The sequence below is a fragment of the Toxoplasma gondii genome, chromosome III (assembly GCF_000006565.2).
Source record: "Toxoplasma gondii ME49 chromosome III, whole genome shotgun sequence".
Taxonomy (NCBI): domain Eukaryota; phylum Apicomplexa; class Conoidasida; order Eucoccidiorida; family Sarcocystidae; genus Toxoplasma; species Toxoplasma gondii.
The window spans coordinates 32,215-50,286 of record NC_031470.1 but is presented as its reverse complement, the minus strand read 5'-3'; the positions used below and the strand labels follow the sequence as shown (position 1 = coordinate 50,286).

Here is an 18,072-nt window from a genome sequence, read left to right as displayed (position 1 = left end):
AAACGCCCCCAAAGTCCGGCTCGTGGGCGTTTAGACGGATAATCCTCTTTCGACAAAAAACAGAGGCTTGACTAGGTCACCAATAGTGACTAGCAGCACGAGTCATACCGAGTTTAGACCTCCCGTTCCATCTTAGCTTGATCGCAAGTACTCTGGACGTTAAGAAATCGCTTCAATACTCAGTGTGCGAGAGCGAGGGGCAAACTCTAAAACATGGTATTCGATGAATAATGAAGTCACGAGTAAGCGGCAGCTCCTGTTTTTTTCTATATCCTACGCACGGCCCGTACGTAGGCCAATCCCGATGCGTACACGATGTGTGCGAGTTAGAACCACGTCCAGATTCGGACGCCTAAACATGCCTTCTGATCCCCTGACCGTGCGCGTCTTATAATAAACCTTTAGGATCAATTCCACAACTCTCTTCCAGATAGAAAGGCTTTTATACGTTAATGTGGACGAAGAGAAGACGTACGATGCGCAACGATCCAAGCAGCGACGGTCACTGGTGCAAACTGGTGGGGCAAGACAAAGTAGCAGATCTGTGCGTGTGCACGTAGGTTCTTTGTCCGTGGCGAATCCAGCAATATTGGGCTCTTTGAACTGAAAAAATCAAATTGTCTTCCAATCTACTTGGGCAACTTTGTTGTTGGCACATCATTCCGATGTTCAAAGCCACAGAACTGGCGCGAGGAATTGCTCTGTGTACTGTCTGAACTGGCAAAATCCGGGGGGCATCCCGCACAGCCGCTCGCTTCCGTCAGCACTGATAACGGCGTAGAGAATGTAGTGTTTCCATAAGTACAAGGGATCAAAAAGACACTGCAACTCGCAGCGGGCAGTTTTTGAATAACATTTTGCGCGTATCCGTGTATGTCCGGTGGAAAGGTCCAGGAAGATACAAGAGGGTACGGCTGAACAGCGCAGTGGATCAATTGTAGGGGCACCGAAGCGTGCGAAAGGTTGACTCCATGTCCGTTTTCGTTCATGCTGTTTTCTCTCTCCCGCTTCACAAGATCTCTTGGGGACTACACTTTCTCCGGTATGGGCTTGATTCAAGAAAATGCCCAAGGGAATGACTAGGGCGACGCAACTGCGTTTCGTGTCTGGAGCTTCGGTGTGTCATCAGGAGCCTGGGTGGCAACAAGCGGCACGCAAAGGATCGTGGTTCTTGGCTGGTCCGAAAAAGGGGAAAAACGTTCCGGTCATGCGCCGGATCTTTGCGCTGTGGTGGCGATCACAGTGAAGCTGCAGTGGTAGATACGCTTTCAGAAAAGTCACAGTTCCTCCTCAGATATGGTTTTTTGCAGCAGCAGTATCACTCAAGACCCATTCGAATAGGTGTATTTCCTGTAGCCTCTGCCTCTCTTGTGCAGCGATGTCTAGCTGTTTCAGGGGAGTTTATAGGACGCTTTAAACTACTCGCTTAGACCTCGAATGTCGTTATTTTGACAGGTCCACAGCCGACTATGCTTTTCGTGGCCACCGTCCCGTCACTGCGGATGTCATGCATCGATGCTGGACACACCACTTCCATTGCCCTCACTGCAACCTCACGCTGGGACTACCAGTTACGCTTGTTCAACTCGCATTACACCTCTGCTCTCTGCACCCGGAGAGATAATGTGGTGCCCCGATCGCAAGACCGCGTCCGCCGTGCCCCTTCTGTCCTGTCAGTGTGGCTTTGGGTCACTCTGAACTTGGCAGCTGCGAAGAAGCACAGGGCATTCACCAGATAAGTAGAGATTAACAGTTCAAGTTACAGGAACTGTTTCCTGCATCCAACTGGGGCAGTATCCGAATGCGTATATGCGTGGTTTTCCTTTTTCTAATAGTAACAGCTCCTCCAATGTTCTTTTGTGTCCGGCAGCAAGGGAGATTGGTTGTGGGCAGTTGAGCACAAATGCCAGTTCCTCGTGGCAGCTACTTGTTTTGAGATGCCTGCAGAACAGGGGTGATGAGTGTGTTGTCACTCAAACGTAAGAATCGCCAAGGACGAAACCTTTCATTCTAAGTTAAATGAATGAGAAAATGGTATGCCCTCGGTAGTTTCAATAGAGTGGCGCGCGCATAGTTCTTTGACGCCGAACATGCGCCAGAGCTGGCCTGGTCTCATGATTCACTAGTTTGTACAGTTTTTAACAGACGAAAATTTTGGTGATACAGTTAGCTGCTGTCACAGTCAAAAAGTGGCGACATTGTGGGGTCAGACACGCCGGTTCGATATGTGTGTTTCTTGTTCTCTCGGAAACACCGATCGGTGGACGAATGACAAAGCTCCGATGGAACCGATGATTGAAGATGGGAAAGCCAAAAAAACACGTAAAGATTATCTAGGAAACGAAAGACGTCGGAAAAAAGAACCACACTGGACCACATGTCCTACGCACAAAGGTGTGAATAAGCCGCCACAAAGTGTTGGCTTCCTCAGTTCATTGCTTGCATGATACGGAGCAGGAATTATATCTTACATAAGCCAATTCAATTCCATTTTGTCGTCAAAACTCATCGTAAGGTGGCAACCTGCATCGGTGTCACAGCTACACAGCCGGTAACCGATGAGCCCACGTTTCTTCCAACTTCATCATGTTCCAACTATATTTTCCTCATTATCATTTCCTCACACAGTCCACCCTTCCTTTTGCCAGCGGAAATGACCCCATCATCCAGAACAGAGAAGCGGTCCAAAAATCGACCACTTAACTGCATCACTACAAAAACGGCACCGAAAAGCACCCATCACCAGTTCAAAGCAACTACTACTTGGTACAGGTTCTTCGAGTGCATGTAAACATATGTGCATGTATCTAGAATATCCGTATCCGCCAATCTAGTTCGCACCACGAGCAGAAATAGAGAACTTCTCCTGACATCTCTTGACTTCAGGCGCTCTTGGACAAGACCTGCGACGACAGAGGCATGAAAACGAATTCTCTGTTCGGCCAAAAGAAGCGGATCACGACTGAGACTGAAAAAAATCACGAGGCAACCCTACCCGCCACCGGCGCCTGACCGTGTACGCATATATCTTCAGGACATCGGGAGCGCAGAGGCGAGGAATATCACCTCCCCAAATTCACGCTGTACGAAAGAACACAGCTTGCCGGTCTTGCCTCAACATTACGCGAGGACGCTTCTGCATGTTTTTCTCCACAATCTGATCCGATTAATTCTTCCTAGCTCCGCCGGCCCTGTTCACTTTGGCTCGAGAGGCGGGGCGAACCAGTTGCGGGGTGTCCTCCGTAACGTTAGTGTCTCCTGCTCCGGCTGCACCACTCTGTTGCATTGTTCCTTCTTTTCGTTTTCTCGTCTCGCACCGCTTAAACATATAGCCTTGTCTGCCGACTGCCCTCTACGTCTTGGTCTGCATTGACCTACCATCCGACCTTTATCTGTACAGCACTTTCCACGGTCAGCTTCCAGTATTCGTATATCTCGTTTTCCTGACAGCGATCATCTCCAAACCTCGTTTACCACCCTTCAGTTATCCGTAGCACTTTTGAGATCGAGATAAGTGACCACATTCCAAGTGTCACTACTCTCAGGCATCACATCTCGGCGAGCAAGGCTGGCGTTGTGTTCGCTTCCGTGCTGTCGCTCTTCGCTGTTGTGTGCACTTGCGTTGGAAACAAACGACCAACCTAAACATTGGGTAGACAAAACTGGCAAGGAGACCTGCCAGTCCTTCGATAGCTCCTGTCGACACACTGAAATGGTCTTCCTCTTTGTCGCCGCCTCTGTTCGTGTAGGCAGGCATTGAGGAACGGACGTTTCCCGAATAAGCAAGCCGGCAGAGACCCGGGTTGCTTACGCGGAGAGCAATGAAACCGATTTCGCAAAGCATGGATGACAACAGAAGTCTAACGTACTGGGTTCATTTTGTTGCCTTTCGGTTGAGTTGGCTGCTCCCTTGTTCTCCCGGAGTGGTTTAATAAAGTTCGGTTACCGTTTTCGCTTCGCAGTCGAGAGCGAATGGAACGATTGCGGCATTGCCCATCTTCGCAGTGCGTGTGAGCATGCGAAACGCGATCGAGTGACCTACGATAACCACAACCCTCGCATCCTTGACGCTGCAGATTGCTCTGAGGACAAGGCGCATGCGCGCTTGGACAGCGCGCTCGCTCTCAAGAGGGACTCTTCGAAACCGCCAAGATGCCTGCAGGCGCTGTTCCCAGAACTGCTGTCTGACCATGTCCTGCATGTGCGTGGAGTAGTCCTTCAGTGCCATTTGCAGTTTGTCTCTAACAGTTTCCGGTTCTGTCTCCGGAGGGGCCTGCCGGCCCTCGCTTTCCAGTTGATCCCGCAGTTGGGCTGTGTTCTCCTCTCCCGCAGCTGAAGCCAAACCCTGAGAAGAGCTGGAAGCGCGGAGCGTTTCTTGGGCGTGGTCGTCCACAGTGAGGCGGCGGTGCTGCTCTTCGTGAGGCTCGTACCACCGCGAAGAAAGAAGTTTCTCGGCGTTCTCAAGCTCCCAATCCGCGAACTGAAGCCACCACTCGTTGAGGGGATTCATGAGTGACCAATCAAGGTCTCTGTCGACATTGCACTGAAGTGGAAGTCTCCCATTTGCTTTCAGTGACTCCAAGTGGCTGCGGAGCGCTTCCGCCCTTCGGCCAGTGTCACCTGTTGTGTCAGTGCGCTCTCGCAGGAGTGGAAGCAGAAGCCACTTCTCGTGAGCGCGCTGCGATCCTCTGCGCAGCGGTGGGGAGTCACCTTCGAGTGGACCAGCAAACGGCCTCTGGTTCGGATCGTGAGAAGCAACGGGACAGGAAAAGGTATAGAGTGCAGTCTGGATGGCCCGACTGAGGGGAGACACTAGATAGGCGTCGACTTGTAGAGAGGGGAGTTCGGCGCGCACCTGCGCGTAAAATCTTGCAGCGTTTTCACACTGCTGCAAGCCGCGGTCGGTCAGACAAACATCTGGCATGTTCGGGTCGTACCTGAGCATATCTGCACGAGAAGACACCACAGGACACCGACGGACACAAGACTCCGGTTATCCTCTTTGCAGCCGGTCAACACAAGCTCATCGCTTCATTTGAAGACCTGGTAGTCAAGCAGACCGGCCAGAAGAGCGACCAGCAGTGCTTCCGCTGCGATCCGACCAGACAGCTTGCGCTGCAGGGGGCAAAGTCAAGAAGAACGCTGCACCTGCTACAGTATGAAATGGACGACACACAAAGAGGCCCGTTTTGGGCCACCCGAGTACTGTCACGTCTCAAGAAGCACCACTCAGAAGGATTCCGATACTCTTGGCGCATGTATTTTTCGGAACGGTGGCAGATGCTCTATTTGCCTGCGATGAGGAAGGCTCACAAAGTGATAAAGAAAAGGAACTAGAGGGGAGCACGGAAGATGTCCGCCACAGAGCCCTTCGGGTACTCACATGATGGAGCCTGAAAGACACGTGGCACGAAATCGGAGTTTCACCGACTTGAACCTTGAGCTTCGTGAACCCCGAAAGAAATGATCGGTTTCCTTACCACGAAAGCGTAACCGTCTGAAAGAATCCCTTCTCCACTCGTTGAACTCGGACTCGGCGTGACGCATGAGAATGAGAAGCCTCTTTTCTCCTCTCTTGATATCCTCCTCGTTCTCCTTCAGCCACGTCCCCACTACCCTTGCCATATGAGACGGGGTTTGCACCCGCCGTTGTCGTCCCCACCTTCTTCTCCACATCGACTGCACGGCATGTGCCACGTTTGTTACGAAGGAACGGAGACGACCTACACGACCAGCGATGCCCAGTCTGTTGGAGGTGTTGGAGGCGGGAGCGGGGGACTGTTGAGGAACAGGTGGGGAGGAATTCGGGACTGCAGGATTTGGTGAAACCCCCGTCTCGCGGGAGGTTGCCCATGCGTCAACTTCTGAGACCACGGGTTGCAAAGGGGACTGTCTCTCAGATGAACTTTTCAGCTCCAAAGAAGAGACAGGGTCCTCTGGATCGGTAGGTGTCACAGACGATCCGCCTGCACGACTAAATTGAGGGCTGCCTTCAGAGATCTTCTGCGCGGTGTGTGAAACCAAGACAGTCTGGCCTAGGAGTGCCGGTCCTTCGCAAGGGTGCCTCTCCGCGACCTCTCTCACCTTTCCATTCTCCGCAGGAGAGGAAAACAAGCCACGACTCAAAGTGAGAAATGCAGGCGGAACAAAAGGAGAAGCCGAGTGCAAACGCAAAGAGCTAAAGGAAGTTCTCGAATATAGGGTCTGTGACGGTTCGGCTGGTGCCCGAGAAGCCGGCCTCTCCTCGAAAGAAAACGTGTGTCGAGAGGGCACGCGTGGGTTGATCCTGGATCCACGACCGGAATGGTGGAGGGTAATGGCTTCCTGGATACCCGAATGAATCCCCGACTGCGTGGCGAAGGCGAGCACTCGCGTACAGTCTGGCCCAGAACACAGGGGCCGGGCGAAAGAAATCATCTCGTGAGTTTCTGATGATAGTGCGTCTCCTGGAGAAGAAACACGATTTTGATGTGAAGGAGACTCCGAACCTAGGGAAGAGGAGGTTGCGGGCGACTTCTTTTGAGAGCCAGGAGTCCGTTCGCGAAGGCTTTCTCCAGTGCTTGCTCGCGGAGAGTCGCGTTCGAAAAACGCGCCAGAGACCGGTGGCACACGCTCGAGTGCCGAGAGATTGGGAGAAAGCCTTGTCTCAGAGGACTGCAGGAGAGACACGGAAGCCCGGTGTGCAGGTGCCGGAGAACCCACACGCTTTAGGTTTTCCGTAGGAGTTTCCGGGGTCGTTGCTTGCAACTCTGCGCTCTGGAGCGGAACTTGATCTACAGACAAGAAAAGAAGAGCCAAGAGGATGAGATGCTTCGCTCGCTGGAAACAGGCAGGCCTGTCGCTGGAAACCTGACGCAAGGATGAGGTTGTTTGGGAGATTGGGCTTCGTGCACGTTGAGACCGTAGAAACAAGACTGACGCGGGGTAAGTGCACCCCATTTTGAAAGTACACGCACAGATATGCTAAACGCAGAGTGTGGCAAAGGACGAGAAAGCCCTCCTGGTTATTTTGACCGGGAGACGAGCATCGTAACGGCGCCTGGGCAGACAGAAGGACACGGATCCGTTCCTGCGGCCCTGCCCGACGGACATGCCCACGTTGTGTCACTCTGCGAGAGAGAAATCTGGGACAATAAAACTGAAACACGGCATCCCAGCCGATATACACTTCCCATCCGTTGTATCATTGAGAACTGTTACGCAACTTCGCTCGTTATCTCCCCAAATTTCTGTGAATAAAGCCCTGCGGGACCCGAAGCAGTTGACAGAACGGTTAGCAGCGGACGACTGAAGGCAACATTGAAGTAACTGTAGCAGGTGAACCCGGACACGGAAAGATTTTTTCGTGGACGAAGGAAACAGAGGCGACGTGGCCATTCTCAACAAAAAACTACGGCAGCGGAGTTCTGTCGAAGCGCTCACAATGAAGATACCCCAAGTCGTCGAGTTCGACCAGCGTGGATCCACAAGACACAAGGGAAGTAGTAGCCTATCCTGCGGCCCCCTCGCCTTCCTTATATGGTATCTTACTGATAGTATCTCTAATCAGAAAGATGAAGAAACTTTCTCCGCCTCGTCTGAGGGACTGATTCTTTTGTGCTCCCAGGTTTGTGTTTTCCATACGTTGCTCTACCTCTGTTGCTGCGTCCGACCATGGCGGCACGGCACCGCGTTGGTGGGTTAAGCGCGCTCGACCGCGCGGAATCTTGCCGCAGATTGTAGGTAGGATGGCGAAATCGCAAGTGGGGACGCTTCCTTGCACGAAAAAAACTCTGTTAGTTCACTATAAGATTTATATGCGCTTCTTTAGAGGCGAAAACGCAATTGCCAGTAGAAAGGGAACGACGCATCCTTCCTGTAGAGACATACGGAAGGCGACGGCAAAACAGTTCTACGGTTGACTTCGTCCTGTTCAGATTTCTCGCGGACTGTCTCCCCTCAGGGCATTTGGGCGCTGCTGTTTTGTTGTGAGTAATGTACCTTATCTGCGACTTCGCTTGCAGCACGCGTATCCACGGTGAGGACGTACTGCTGTTTCTCATCCCCCTTGCTTGTTCTTTGGTAACTGGATGAGAAGCCGCACTGTTCCGTATCCACAAAAAATGTCCAGGCAGGTTGTAGTACACCGCATTAGCTGAAAGAACGCCCTGCAGTTGGTGCCTATGCTGCGGCCATCAAACATTTGGGGAGTGTTATCTTGTCTAGTCTAGTTGCGTGGATCCGTTGCCTCCGCCGTTGTATCACGACTACTATTCCACCACCGTCTACAAAAGGGAACTTTCCGAAGAAACTGACACCCAAAAGAGCGAGAACAGCTACAAAATATGGATGCCGACACCCCTTTAACGGTTGTGGACAGTCGCTTGGTAATCTCCAAGATTTGCCAAGAAAGTGTCTCGCCAGAGAAGCAGGTTCCGCTATTCTAGCCATTAATCAAGTGCTTCGCATGCCGTGATCTGCCGGGAACAGATGTCATGATGTAAAAACTCGCAAGATGCAAATGCAGCACCGTAGTGTGTATGAATAGTGGCGGTACAAGGAACATGCGCTCCAGTCAATGACTCCTGGGCGGGAGCAGGAAAAAAGTGGGGGCACACGTCCCTCTTTGGCATCTGTCCTCAGGCAGACAAGAAAATGAAACTGCATCTATTTGAATCCCACCAGCATGACGGAAACCTTATCAGTGTTCGAGTAGATGTGACGGCGCGGCTTTTAAAGGGGAAGCGTCGTCGCTGCTTCCGCCACGAGTCGTCAATATGTATGTGCAAGAGCTGGGTGCTCCTCCCAGATGGCACGTAAGGCATTTTTCGCTACTGCAGACATTCCCGTTAACGCAATATCACTTTCTGTGCGTCTCCTTCGCGATTCTCCAGCTTGCTCACAGAGTCTCCCTTCTTTCTACGAGTTGCTTCTTCAAGCGATCGCGCCTCAAACGACTCTTCTTCTCTTGATATCCCTTTCTCCCCCTTCAGAACATTCGTCTTTCCCCGCTTCTGGGCAGACGGCGTCGCCTCTTGAGTCCGGCGCAGGGGTGACTGCTCTTTCAGCAGCTGCCTCTTCAGAACTGGTTTCCTGTTGACTGCCTTCGACGGGTCTGCGAGGCAGGGAACTGTGCCCAAGACGGGTTTGCTTGGAAGAAGAACTCGAAGGTTTCTGGCTTTTTGAGACACTCTGAATTTCTGTTTCAGCGGAGAAATGTGCTGTGGCGCGCTCATCGGTTGCAAGGCGTTCCCCTTGGTCAGGAAGCGAACTGTCCTCGAGTTTCCCTGTTGCTTGATTCTCTTGCTTTGGAGAGACTTCTGAACGTTCTTCACGCCTCGCTGGGCCTCCCCGAGAAGCTCCGGCAGTCGAGTTCTTCTGCCCAACCTGCTCTACGACGTCCCTATCTCCGTGCTCTTTTGCACTCGTACAGGCAATCTTCCCTTCTCGATGTGGCGAACCTCCTCCGCTCACCGGATGCCCGCTCCGCACTGGGAGAACCCCGTGTTCAGACGCCTCAGGCTGGCGCTTCCGAGATTCACGCCACTGTCCGCTTTCTGCTGCGGTCGGGTCTGCGTGCCTCAACGGCGACGGCCCACCCGAGTGTCCCGGAGAGCGGTCCGAAAGCGGTCCTCTGTCGGCTTGCTCGGGTGCTTTCGTTGGGTGTTTTTCCCAGCGCTCCTCTCTGCTTTCCTGCTCAGCTTCTCGAGGTTTGCCCGTAGCCTTTTCGACGACGCCTTGCTTCGCCTCCAGAACTGCCGGCCACGGAGGAAGGACTCTTCTCCCTAGCAGGGAAACTCTTTTCTTCAGCGTCTCCCGCCTCTCTCTCGAGTCTGACGGAGCGTGGCTGGTCTGGCTGGAGGCACACGCGAATTCGAGGCGATCTCCCTCCATTGCCTCTGAACGCCTCTTGAGCTCTCCAAGCACATCTCCGTGTTCTGTCGGTCCCGCTCTCTCTCCCTTTTCTTCTTGCTTCTGCCCCCGACCCTCAATCCCAAGCTTCACCGAGGTCGAGGCGACTGGTGGCAACGTCGCTGAGGCTTCGACGTCGTCCGCTAGAGCACCGTCGTTGCCCTTTGGAGCAAAAGGGGCAGAAATGTCTGGCGACTGCGACTTGCTCTGACGCAGGTTTGTCCCCAGGCTCCTCCGATAGCTTCCCTCACCCGTGAGCTCGAGGTTGGAAGCTCCACCTGCGGCAGTTGAAGTAGGTGCGACCGAGGTCTGAGTTTCTGATCCATTTTCCCGGCGTCGCCTCCCGTCTCTGTCAGAATTCTGCTCGTCTGAGTTTTTCGAAAGATCCGCCAAACGCCGCGGCGCTACCCCGCGGTTCACTCGCACCCGAGAGACCAACGCTGACTCGGCTTCACACGTGAGCGAACCCCAGGAGGCTCCCGACTGCTGCAGCAACGCCCCCATCCGTGCATGGTCTTCTCGCGTAGATGAAAACCGGCTGACAACGCCAGAAAGGTCGGGCATCTGCGGCGCTTCCAAAAGACTCCTGCGTCGCTTAGGATGGGGAGAATTCATCCAATCGTCCATTTCTTCATGTTTGCGGGAGAGAGAACACGCAGAGGATGACAGCATCCGCCTCTTCCTTGCACCACTCGTGACTGCCTCATCAACCAAGGGGCTCGAGGCCGATTTCGACAACCCGGCTGAACTACCGCCTCGACAGCGGAAGTCCGTTGTACAAAGACCTTCAGAGGGCCCCAAGAGGGAACTTCTTCGAGTGACCGCAGAAGTCGAAGACTCTCCACGATCTGAAGCAACTGTTGTCGTTGTTGACCGCGAAGACGCTTCCTCCCCGCATGTGGAGGTCTCGGTCGTCTCTCGAGAGAGAATCGCGCTTCCAGCAACCATGCGGGCTTCGGTTTCGGGACCTAGGTAGCGGCCTTCGCGTCCTGAGGTGGAGCAAGGAAACTCGACTGCTGACCTGTGGTCTGTCTTCACCTTTCCAGTGGAGGGACCGCCATGTGAAAACGAAAATCGACTCAGGGCGGCGGAGGTTGACACCACGTTCTGCGTTACATCCCCGCTCTGTCGTCTAGGCTCGTCGCCGGCACACGTCGCAAACTCAGCGGAACCTGGCGTTCGGACTGATTCACCCCTCCGGAGGGGTCCTGAGAATTTCGTGAATGCACGAAACAGCAAAGATGCACCGCGTCTCGCCCTGCTCCCCCCCTGAGTTGAGAAATCCTGACGGCCCTGTTCCGATCGAGAAAAAGTTCCACACCGTCCGTCACTCTTACCAGAAAGTGACTCCCTCCAAGCGACATTGCTAGCAGCCCCTCCCTCTGCTGCCACTCCAGAAGAGGGTCCGACGTTTCTATCGGAAGCATCCACGGTGCCTCGGCCGCCCCCTGCGAAGACTGGAGAAGCTGGCAGGAAGTCCGGACGGTGAATGTCGCTGGGAGCACAGCCGAGAGGTCGCGGAAAAGCGCAAGAGCGAAGCCGAGCCCAAAACAGAGGAGCGGGAACGTCGTTGGGGCGTCCTTCTACCGGTTGAGATACGTTGCGATTTGTTTCCACGAAGTGACCAGGTTTTTCTGTGAATCGGGAGTTTGGGCGGACGTTTAAACGCCTTGTTGTCGACACGGCGGAGGACGGAGAAATCGCACCGGCCGAGAATCCTGAAAACGCAAAGGACTGCACCTGCGGGATGTGAAAAAATTCCCTGCCTTCACCGGAATGCTCCGCCTGACAAGCTGTTCGGTTTCCTTCAACTGCAGTGACACCGTTTCCCCCTGCATCGTCGCTGGCGTCGGCAACGGGGGATGTCCCCGACTCTCCTACCACTTCAAAATTGGAAGGTGAAATGCTTCTGCCTCGCATGCTGGGAGAGAAACTATCTTCCTCTTCAGAGCTGTCTCCAGGTGACCCAGAGTTCGCTTGGAATCCCGAGGTCGCCTCCAGAGCGGCCGCGCCAACGGCGCCTCCCAGTGCTAGCAGCGCGACGGCTGCAACTTCCATAGCTGTTTGCGTAGTGTTGCACTCAACAGACGCTCGAAGAAAAGCAGGCTACGCAGAGAAATATGAGGCCGCAGGAGCGGGATAAAAATGGTACAATGGGACAAAAAACCCGTGGCGCAATGGTGAAGGATGGTGACACACAAATGTTGCTCGGAAGACACGGAGCAGTTTGTGCACGGGGTGGACCGACCGACAGGAGACTACCGAACACTAATTACCGCGTTTCAGAGCGGAAACTATACACATGGTGGGACGAAATAAAAGAGCTACTACAAATAAAAGTAGAAAGATTTGCGGAATGTACGGCAAGGCTGCGGTTCTAGCGCACACGAGAGCGCCCCCGGAAACCAGCTGCCAGACGGGCAAACGTCACAGACAGGACATCGCATGCAGCGGTGGTGATCACAGTTTTGAGAGCAGCATTTTGCACACTTGAGTCCAGGGGGACGCCACGCTGCTTCTTTGACAAGATGATGAAAGTGTTGGCATCAATCAAAGAGTAATGACAGTGAATCATTTGTTCTCCGTGTATCCATATTTGATGCTTCTAGATGCGGAACGCGACAACACATCATCTTTCTCACGCGTCGCAACAATGTGGTAGTTGCAGCACGCCGCTTTATGTCTGACTGTAACATACTGACTCCTAGTGGCGATATTCCTATGTTCAGCAATGCAGTTTGTCTCTGCTGTGCAGGATTTTGAAGTCGTGACGGGTCGGCTGTCGCAGAATTGCCGAGAGGCTCGCTTGCACGTTGTGCGGATCTGTCCTGTCGCAGTCCCTCATGCGGCAAGGTCACCTACCGATTCGCAGGAGTTGCTGACTAAAAAGAGTCGTCACAGAGATGCTTCGATGCTGTTTGCCTTTATAAGCAACGACATTGCTCCATAGCATTATGTTCATATCAGATCAAACCGGAAATGGCCTTTAGGTGTAGCCGTAAACCGCACGTGTATGTGGCGTGCATGCAGCAACTGCGAAAGACAACAAGATGACACCAATGAAAAGCACGGAATTTTTAGAGACGACAAATCGTGTCTCAAACGCCGTCATACACGTCCCCAAGCCGTTTGTGACAAAAGGCAACCACTTACGGCACTCTTCTTACTAGTTTTTTTGTGAATGACTGGGATGAACAGACCTACAGTTAGCGCTAAGCGAATTAGGTGGCGTGATCTCTGCCACCACTGTTTTTCGGGGGTAGTGGTATGTTTCATATTTCATCCAGCGCTGTCGCAGTAGACTGCGTTTGACTGAGGTGTTTGTCCGCGGCGGAGCGTCCACAGCCGAGCGATGACACATCAACATTGACACCCTATGGGCACATGGCGACACCAGTGGCCAGCCAATGTCACTTGTACGGAGATATCACGACCACAGTGCTCATTAACGAGGAAGAATCGGCGAAACATCCGTGTGAGGACCGGTTTCACTGGCGCATGCCAGTACGTCACCAGGGAGAAAACGCTCGCGCATTTCTGTTTCGTTCATATTTACTTCTACAGGGGATATTCCCCTTCGTCCGAGGCAGATGAGTTTTATACGAAAAAAACAAAAAAATCGTGGGGTGCTGAGAAACGGAACGCTGATTGATGTACTTCTTTATGCGATGTTTCGGCGCAACCCAAGGTTCGCGGTTGTCGCGAGGACTTTCTTAAGTTCTGTTGGGGTAGTGTTATAGGGAGGGGTGCGTGAGGTGACACCGCAGAAACCGACGCTTAATAATGAACCACGTTCCTGTCTTAGACTTCGAGAAAATCCACTTCCCTTATACACAAACATCGGCAAGCACTGAGCACCACAAATGGCTTACTGCTTGACGTTTGCGTGCCATCGAACGGTGCTCAGCTGCTGTCCTGGTGCTCGACACTGTCGTCGTCCCGATGTTGTCTAGGAGATCGACGTATTAAACCCTTCCTGAATGTACTTGTCTTATCAGTCCGCCGACGGCAAAGTGCTATCATGTTGCGATGACACCACAGAATGCACTGTTTCTAATGCATCACAGCCATTTGAATACTTTCGTCGGAAGTGGGACAGGTGTTGGTAGGTTTGTCACGCGACACGCAGTCGAGTCCAGTCTTGAAACATGACTCGCCCTCGCCACGTCGCTGGGGACTGGCGTCTTGATTAGTACGCTTCGTTGGAGCGCGGAGCAGACAGTTTCGAAATATTATGCCTTCGACTTGCACGCTACCCTATGAGGCAAGATTCACTATCGAGACCTTTTCAGGAGCATGTATGTGAATGCTGTTCGATGTTTGACTGCGATAGCCACGGATCATGTGTGGCAACGCTTTCGGGGTCCGGCGAACACACGCACACTCGCACGCACGCTCTGACCACTGAAGCGAGCAGTACAACTACAGCTGGCAGAATCACGCGTGTTTCCTTGGCGTTTTGCCGTATGTTGTACGAACTACAGCGTGCACTCACCTTAGTTAAAACTAAAAACAACGACTGGAAGTTTACGACGAGTCATCCTTTTCCGACAGCGCGCGCATCGCAAAGTCATGCTGGCGGTCCCCACAGCGGGCACGGGGCGGCCGCGGAGCTGAGCAGCCATGTGTTCCTTGGTCCTTTGTCTGTGATGGTAAATCTTTTTTCTGTGGTCCTAACGATCGTTTTATTAATTGTGGTTTCGGGCACTCTGAGCTACAGCCGTGTTGAGAGTCTGACAATGGCAGTAGAAACTATGGAATCGGCACCGGCTACCATCAGCGCGGCCAATGCCACCGTTGCAGGTTCGTCCTTGCCGTTCTCATTCTCCCCTCGACAACAAACGCAACTCCATGACCGTCTGAACAGTTCGAGGAGGTAGGAGTTACACATAGAGATTTGACGTTGACGTAAGCTTCTCTTGAACCCAGGAGGACGTACAGGGCCGCAACGAGGCTACGTCGAAAGGATTTCACAGAACTTGTCTAGATACTCGATTTCAGCGTGACTGGCTCTCTTCATCCAGCACATTAACGGTTCATGTCCAAATACAGTGCCAGTGTCAGTTTCTAGAGTCCACCCGTATTGAAAACTGTCGGTCGTCGTGAGCTTGCGTGCACGGGCATTTCGGGAGTTCGTCGAGAGCTCGATTGGTACACACTCTACCCGGGATGACGAAGAGAGGTTATGCGTATCTGCGTGCTCCGATGCAGAAGCCGCCTCCATGAAGGAAAATCGCATGCCTCACCTCGTAGAAAGGAGGTGCCCCTGAGCCTAGTGGGCTTGTTGGTGACAGCTGTCTTGGGACTCTTACTGGGCTTTTTCAAGCTGCATCAGTGCCGGCAACAAGCGCTGAAGACCAACAGTGAAACTGAAGGAACCATATTGCGGAGACTTGCAGAAGGTGGTCACGAAGAAAACGATTGTGTAGGCTTGGGTCCCGCATCAGGGGATGTCGCGAACGTCGTATACGACTAAGACTCACCAGCTCTACGCATGCCGAGGGCGACTCGTCGGCTTTCCGTGCCCAGTGCTCACGGGCAATCACGTCTCAGAGAATCTATGTTCCGGGTTTCCGCAGGACTGACTTGATTTTCCCAGGCAGATCCACTGCTGGTCTTGTTTGCACTAACAAGTGACCTCGCTGTCAGCGCGATGTGCCACGAATAGGGTGTTCCAGTTGAAACTGCGTCTCCTGGATGTTAACAGATTGACACGGCGCATCGCCAGGAAGTGTTGAACCGGAGACTGGATGCCGGCTACACATATCAGTGTTGGGAGAAGAACGGCTGCTAAAGTCCACGCCAACGCTCACCGCATTTGTGGCATTTCATAAGGGCTTGTGGTGATGAAGCTGTTTCACAAGCCATTTACTCTGACTAAATGAGATTGATGACGCCACTTCGGGGCATGTCCTGCATCTGTGTACTGGCGTACCTTGAGGTGACGGTGGAATGCGGAAGAAGCCAGCCCCCGGAATCGAGTCAGCTTGTCGACTCAACAACACGTACGTGTATTTTGATACAGGTTGTCATGAGGCGAAAAAGGCCAATCGTGGTGACCCTTTGTGTGAAGACTTGCGTGTGCACCTCTGCAGTGGTGCCCTATGCGAATTTGGCTGAGTGTGAGAATTCTCTCACGTATGGGCTGTCGCACGTAAACGCGGGGTGCGACGTGGCGCGCCGGATTTCTCCAGATCGAGGAAGTACGCACGTGCGACGAGGCAGTTGATGCACGCGATTCAAACAAAAGGCTTAGCAACTCACGCCATACTGTTGTATCAGGCGATTTACGCTGTTTTGAATTTTAGAGAAAGTCATGTTTTTCGCCAGTCTTGGGGTTCATTGTAGAACAAATAACGCATGCTTGGGGTGGGGTGGGGTTATTCATCCGCGGTGCGTGCCGACGACGCCTGAGGAGACGGGGCGCCTCGCCTCTTTGGTTGCCACACCTGTGTATTAAATCATGATTGATGTCTCGAGTCACCTTCATCCGTTGACGTTGGTTCTGGAATTTTGTGGTGCACATCCTGCTTGCGGGTAGTACTGTGTATCACGGCGAGTGACACTGCTTCACGGTTACTCCGCTCGATGTGCATCCATTGATGGCTCCAGTAAGATTTGCTGATAGGGATTGCTTACGTTTCCTGGTGGATGCTGAGTTGAGCGGATGGCCTGCGAACTGCGGCTCAGTGCGGACACGATCTGCGTTCATGGGTAGTACAGATGTGGTGCGTTAAGCGTAGCAGTGGCAATCGCACCGCGTAGTAGCGAAAATGGTGTTTTCACTGGTGACGTTGAGTGCAACGGCTACATGTTGACGGTGATCGAGAAAGGTGATGGGTACCCTACGTGTGCAGGAATCGTGCCGCGTCTTGGTTTGGTTGGTCTGCGAGTGGATGTGTGAACATGAGTAGTGGCAATAGTGCCGGATCCGTTTAAAGCACGCTCGTCATGGAATTGGTGGTAGGCGCTTCGAATCCGCTCCTCACTCATTGTTTTTAATGGGTTGTGGACTTGGTGCGCAGGCTGTAGGAACCAGATGGGGAGCTTTCATAGGTGATAAGGAGATACTGTGGATGGGAAAGTGGGTAAATCTACGGGTTCTGGAGTGGCAATGAGGGGGGTCGGGAAGGGGAGAGTGTGGTGGTGTTTGGCGTAGGAGACTCTCTGAGAGATGGTCATCCACTGTGTCCAGCGACTCCTCCGCACCTCCAGTCCACGTATTTTAATGTGCGATGGGGTGTGTGTGCCGAGGCACCAATACACGCCCAGTAACGAACACAGCCAGCATCAGTTGCAGTGTGTCTGTTTGCTCTGCAGGAATTGGACTAAAGAGGCCAAACCATGGGGGGTATTGGGGTTCTGGATTGGCACTGGACTCGATGTGAAGACGCCCACAACACGTTCTGGTCGGGTTAGGAGTGTATGCGGCTCTGCTGTGTGCTACCGCGGTGCTGTTTTCAGCTTGATGACGTACGGTTGTAGACGCATGGATTAAAGTGTGGAGAAGATAATTTTCTACTGGCGGACCGTGGAAGGGCAGGCTGATCAGCTGAGTGACCTGCAATGGATGAGATTACTTCGAGTATGGTAACATGGGCCCCGGATAGGCTACTCGTGGTGGGCTCTCTAGTGACGCGTTGCGTTTGGAGCATTGAAGTAGAAGCGGAGGGTTGAAGATCACTGTGAGGGAGCATTTTCTTCCTTATCGGCTGTCGCTCATGTGTTGCGGGTGAAGCGTGACGTGGCGTGTTTCTACAGATCGACTCCGTATGCTCTGAGGGGACAACCGTTGGAGGGGGCTAGAAGGCTGGCTCTGCAACGGACTTCAGAACAGTCCATGAGGGGTTTGGCGGCGCCGTGCTGATTTTGTAACAGGGCTCGGCGGGGTTCGACAGCATTGTGGTTTTGAATACAGAATACAGTCAAAATGGTCGGGACGATGAGTGTCATTATACCCGCATGCCGTGTGCAGGCTATGTCTACCGAGATAAAGTTCCTTGTTCCCTTTCATCGTCATGTCGGCATGTGCTGTGCATTGTATGGCTCCGGTATTCCACAATTGGCGGTAGTTCTGGGTTATATTCATTGCACTTATGGCCTGCGGAGAATACTGTGTAGCGAAGGGCAAAGTGCAATGTTTCACTGTCGTCTCGCGTGATGTTTCATGTGGTGTCTGCA

General features: G+C 52.9%; 3 protein-coding genes across 3 annotated transcripts; 1 reads left to right on the top strand and 2 right to left on the bottom strand.

Moving 5' to 3' along the window:
• Positions 1–2,104: 2,104 nt before the first annotated feature.
• On the bottom strand, positions 2,105–7,271 carry TGME49_276210 (phosphoglycerate mutase family protein). The gene is made up of 2 exons (XM_002371586.2): positions 5,481–7,271; positions 2,105–4,947 (listed from the first exon to the last, which is right to left on the bottom strand). Exons 1-2 carry the CDS (start codon positions 6,937–6,939, stop codon positions 3,929–3,931), a joined length of 2,478 nt encoding a protein of 825 aa, XP_002371627.2. The 5' UTR covers positions 6,940–7,271; the 3' UTR covers positions 2,105–3,928.
• Positions 7,272–7,962: 691 nt separating this feature from the next.
• TGME49_276220 (hypothetical protein) lies at positions 7,963–12,249 on the bottom strand. The gene has a single exon (XM_002371587.2). The coding sequence runs from the start codon at positions 11,947–11,949 to the stop codon at positions 8,929–8,931; it is 3,021 nt and encodes a 1,006-aa protein (XP_002371628.1). The 5' UTR covers positions 11,950–12,249; the 3' UTR covers positions 7,963–8,928.
• Positions 12,250–14,540: 2,291 nt separating this feature from the next.
• Positions 14,541–15,532, top strand: TGME49_276230 (Toxoplasma gondii family B protein; the record flags this gene model as incomplete). The annotated part of the gene is made up of 2 exons (XM_002371588.2): positions 14,541–14,767; positions 15,103–15,532. 2 exons carry the CDS (start codon positions 14,541–14,543, stop codon positions 15,365–15,367), a joined length of 492 nt encoding a protein of 163 aa, XP_002371629.2. The 3' UTR covers positions 15,368–15,532.
• Between the last annotated feature and the right edge of the window lie 2,540 nt (positions 15,533–18,072).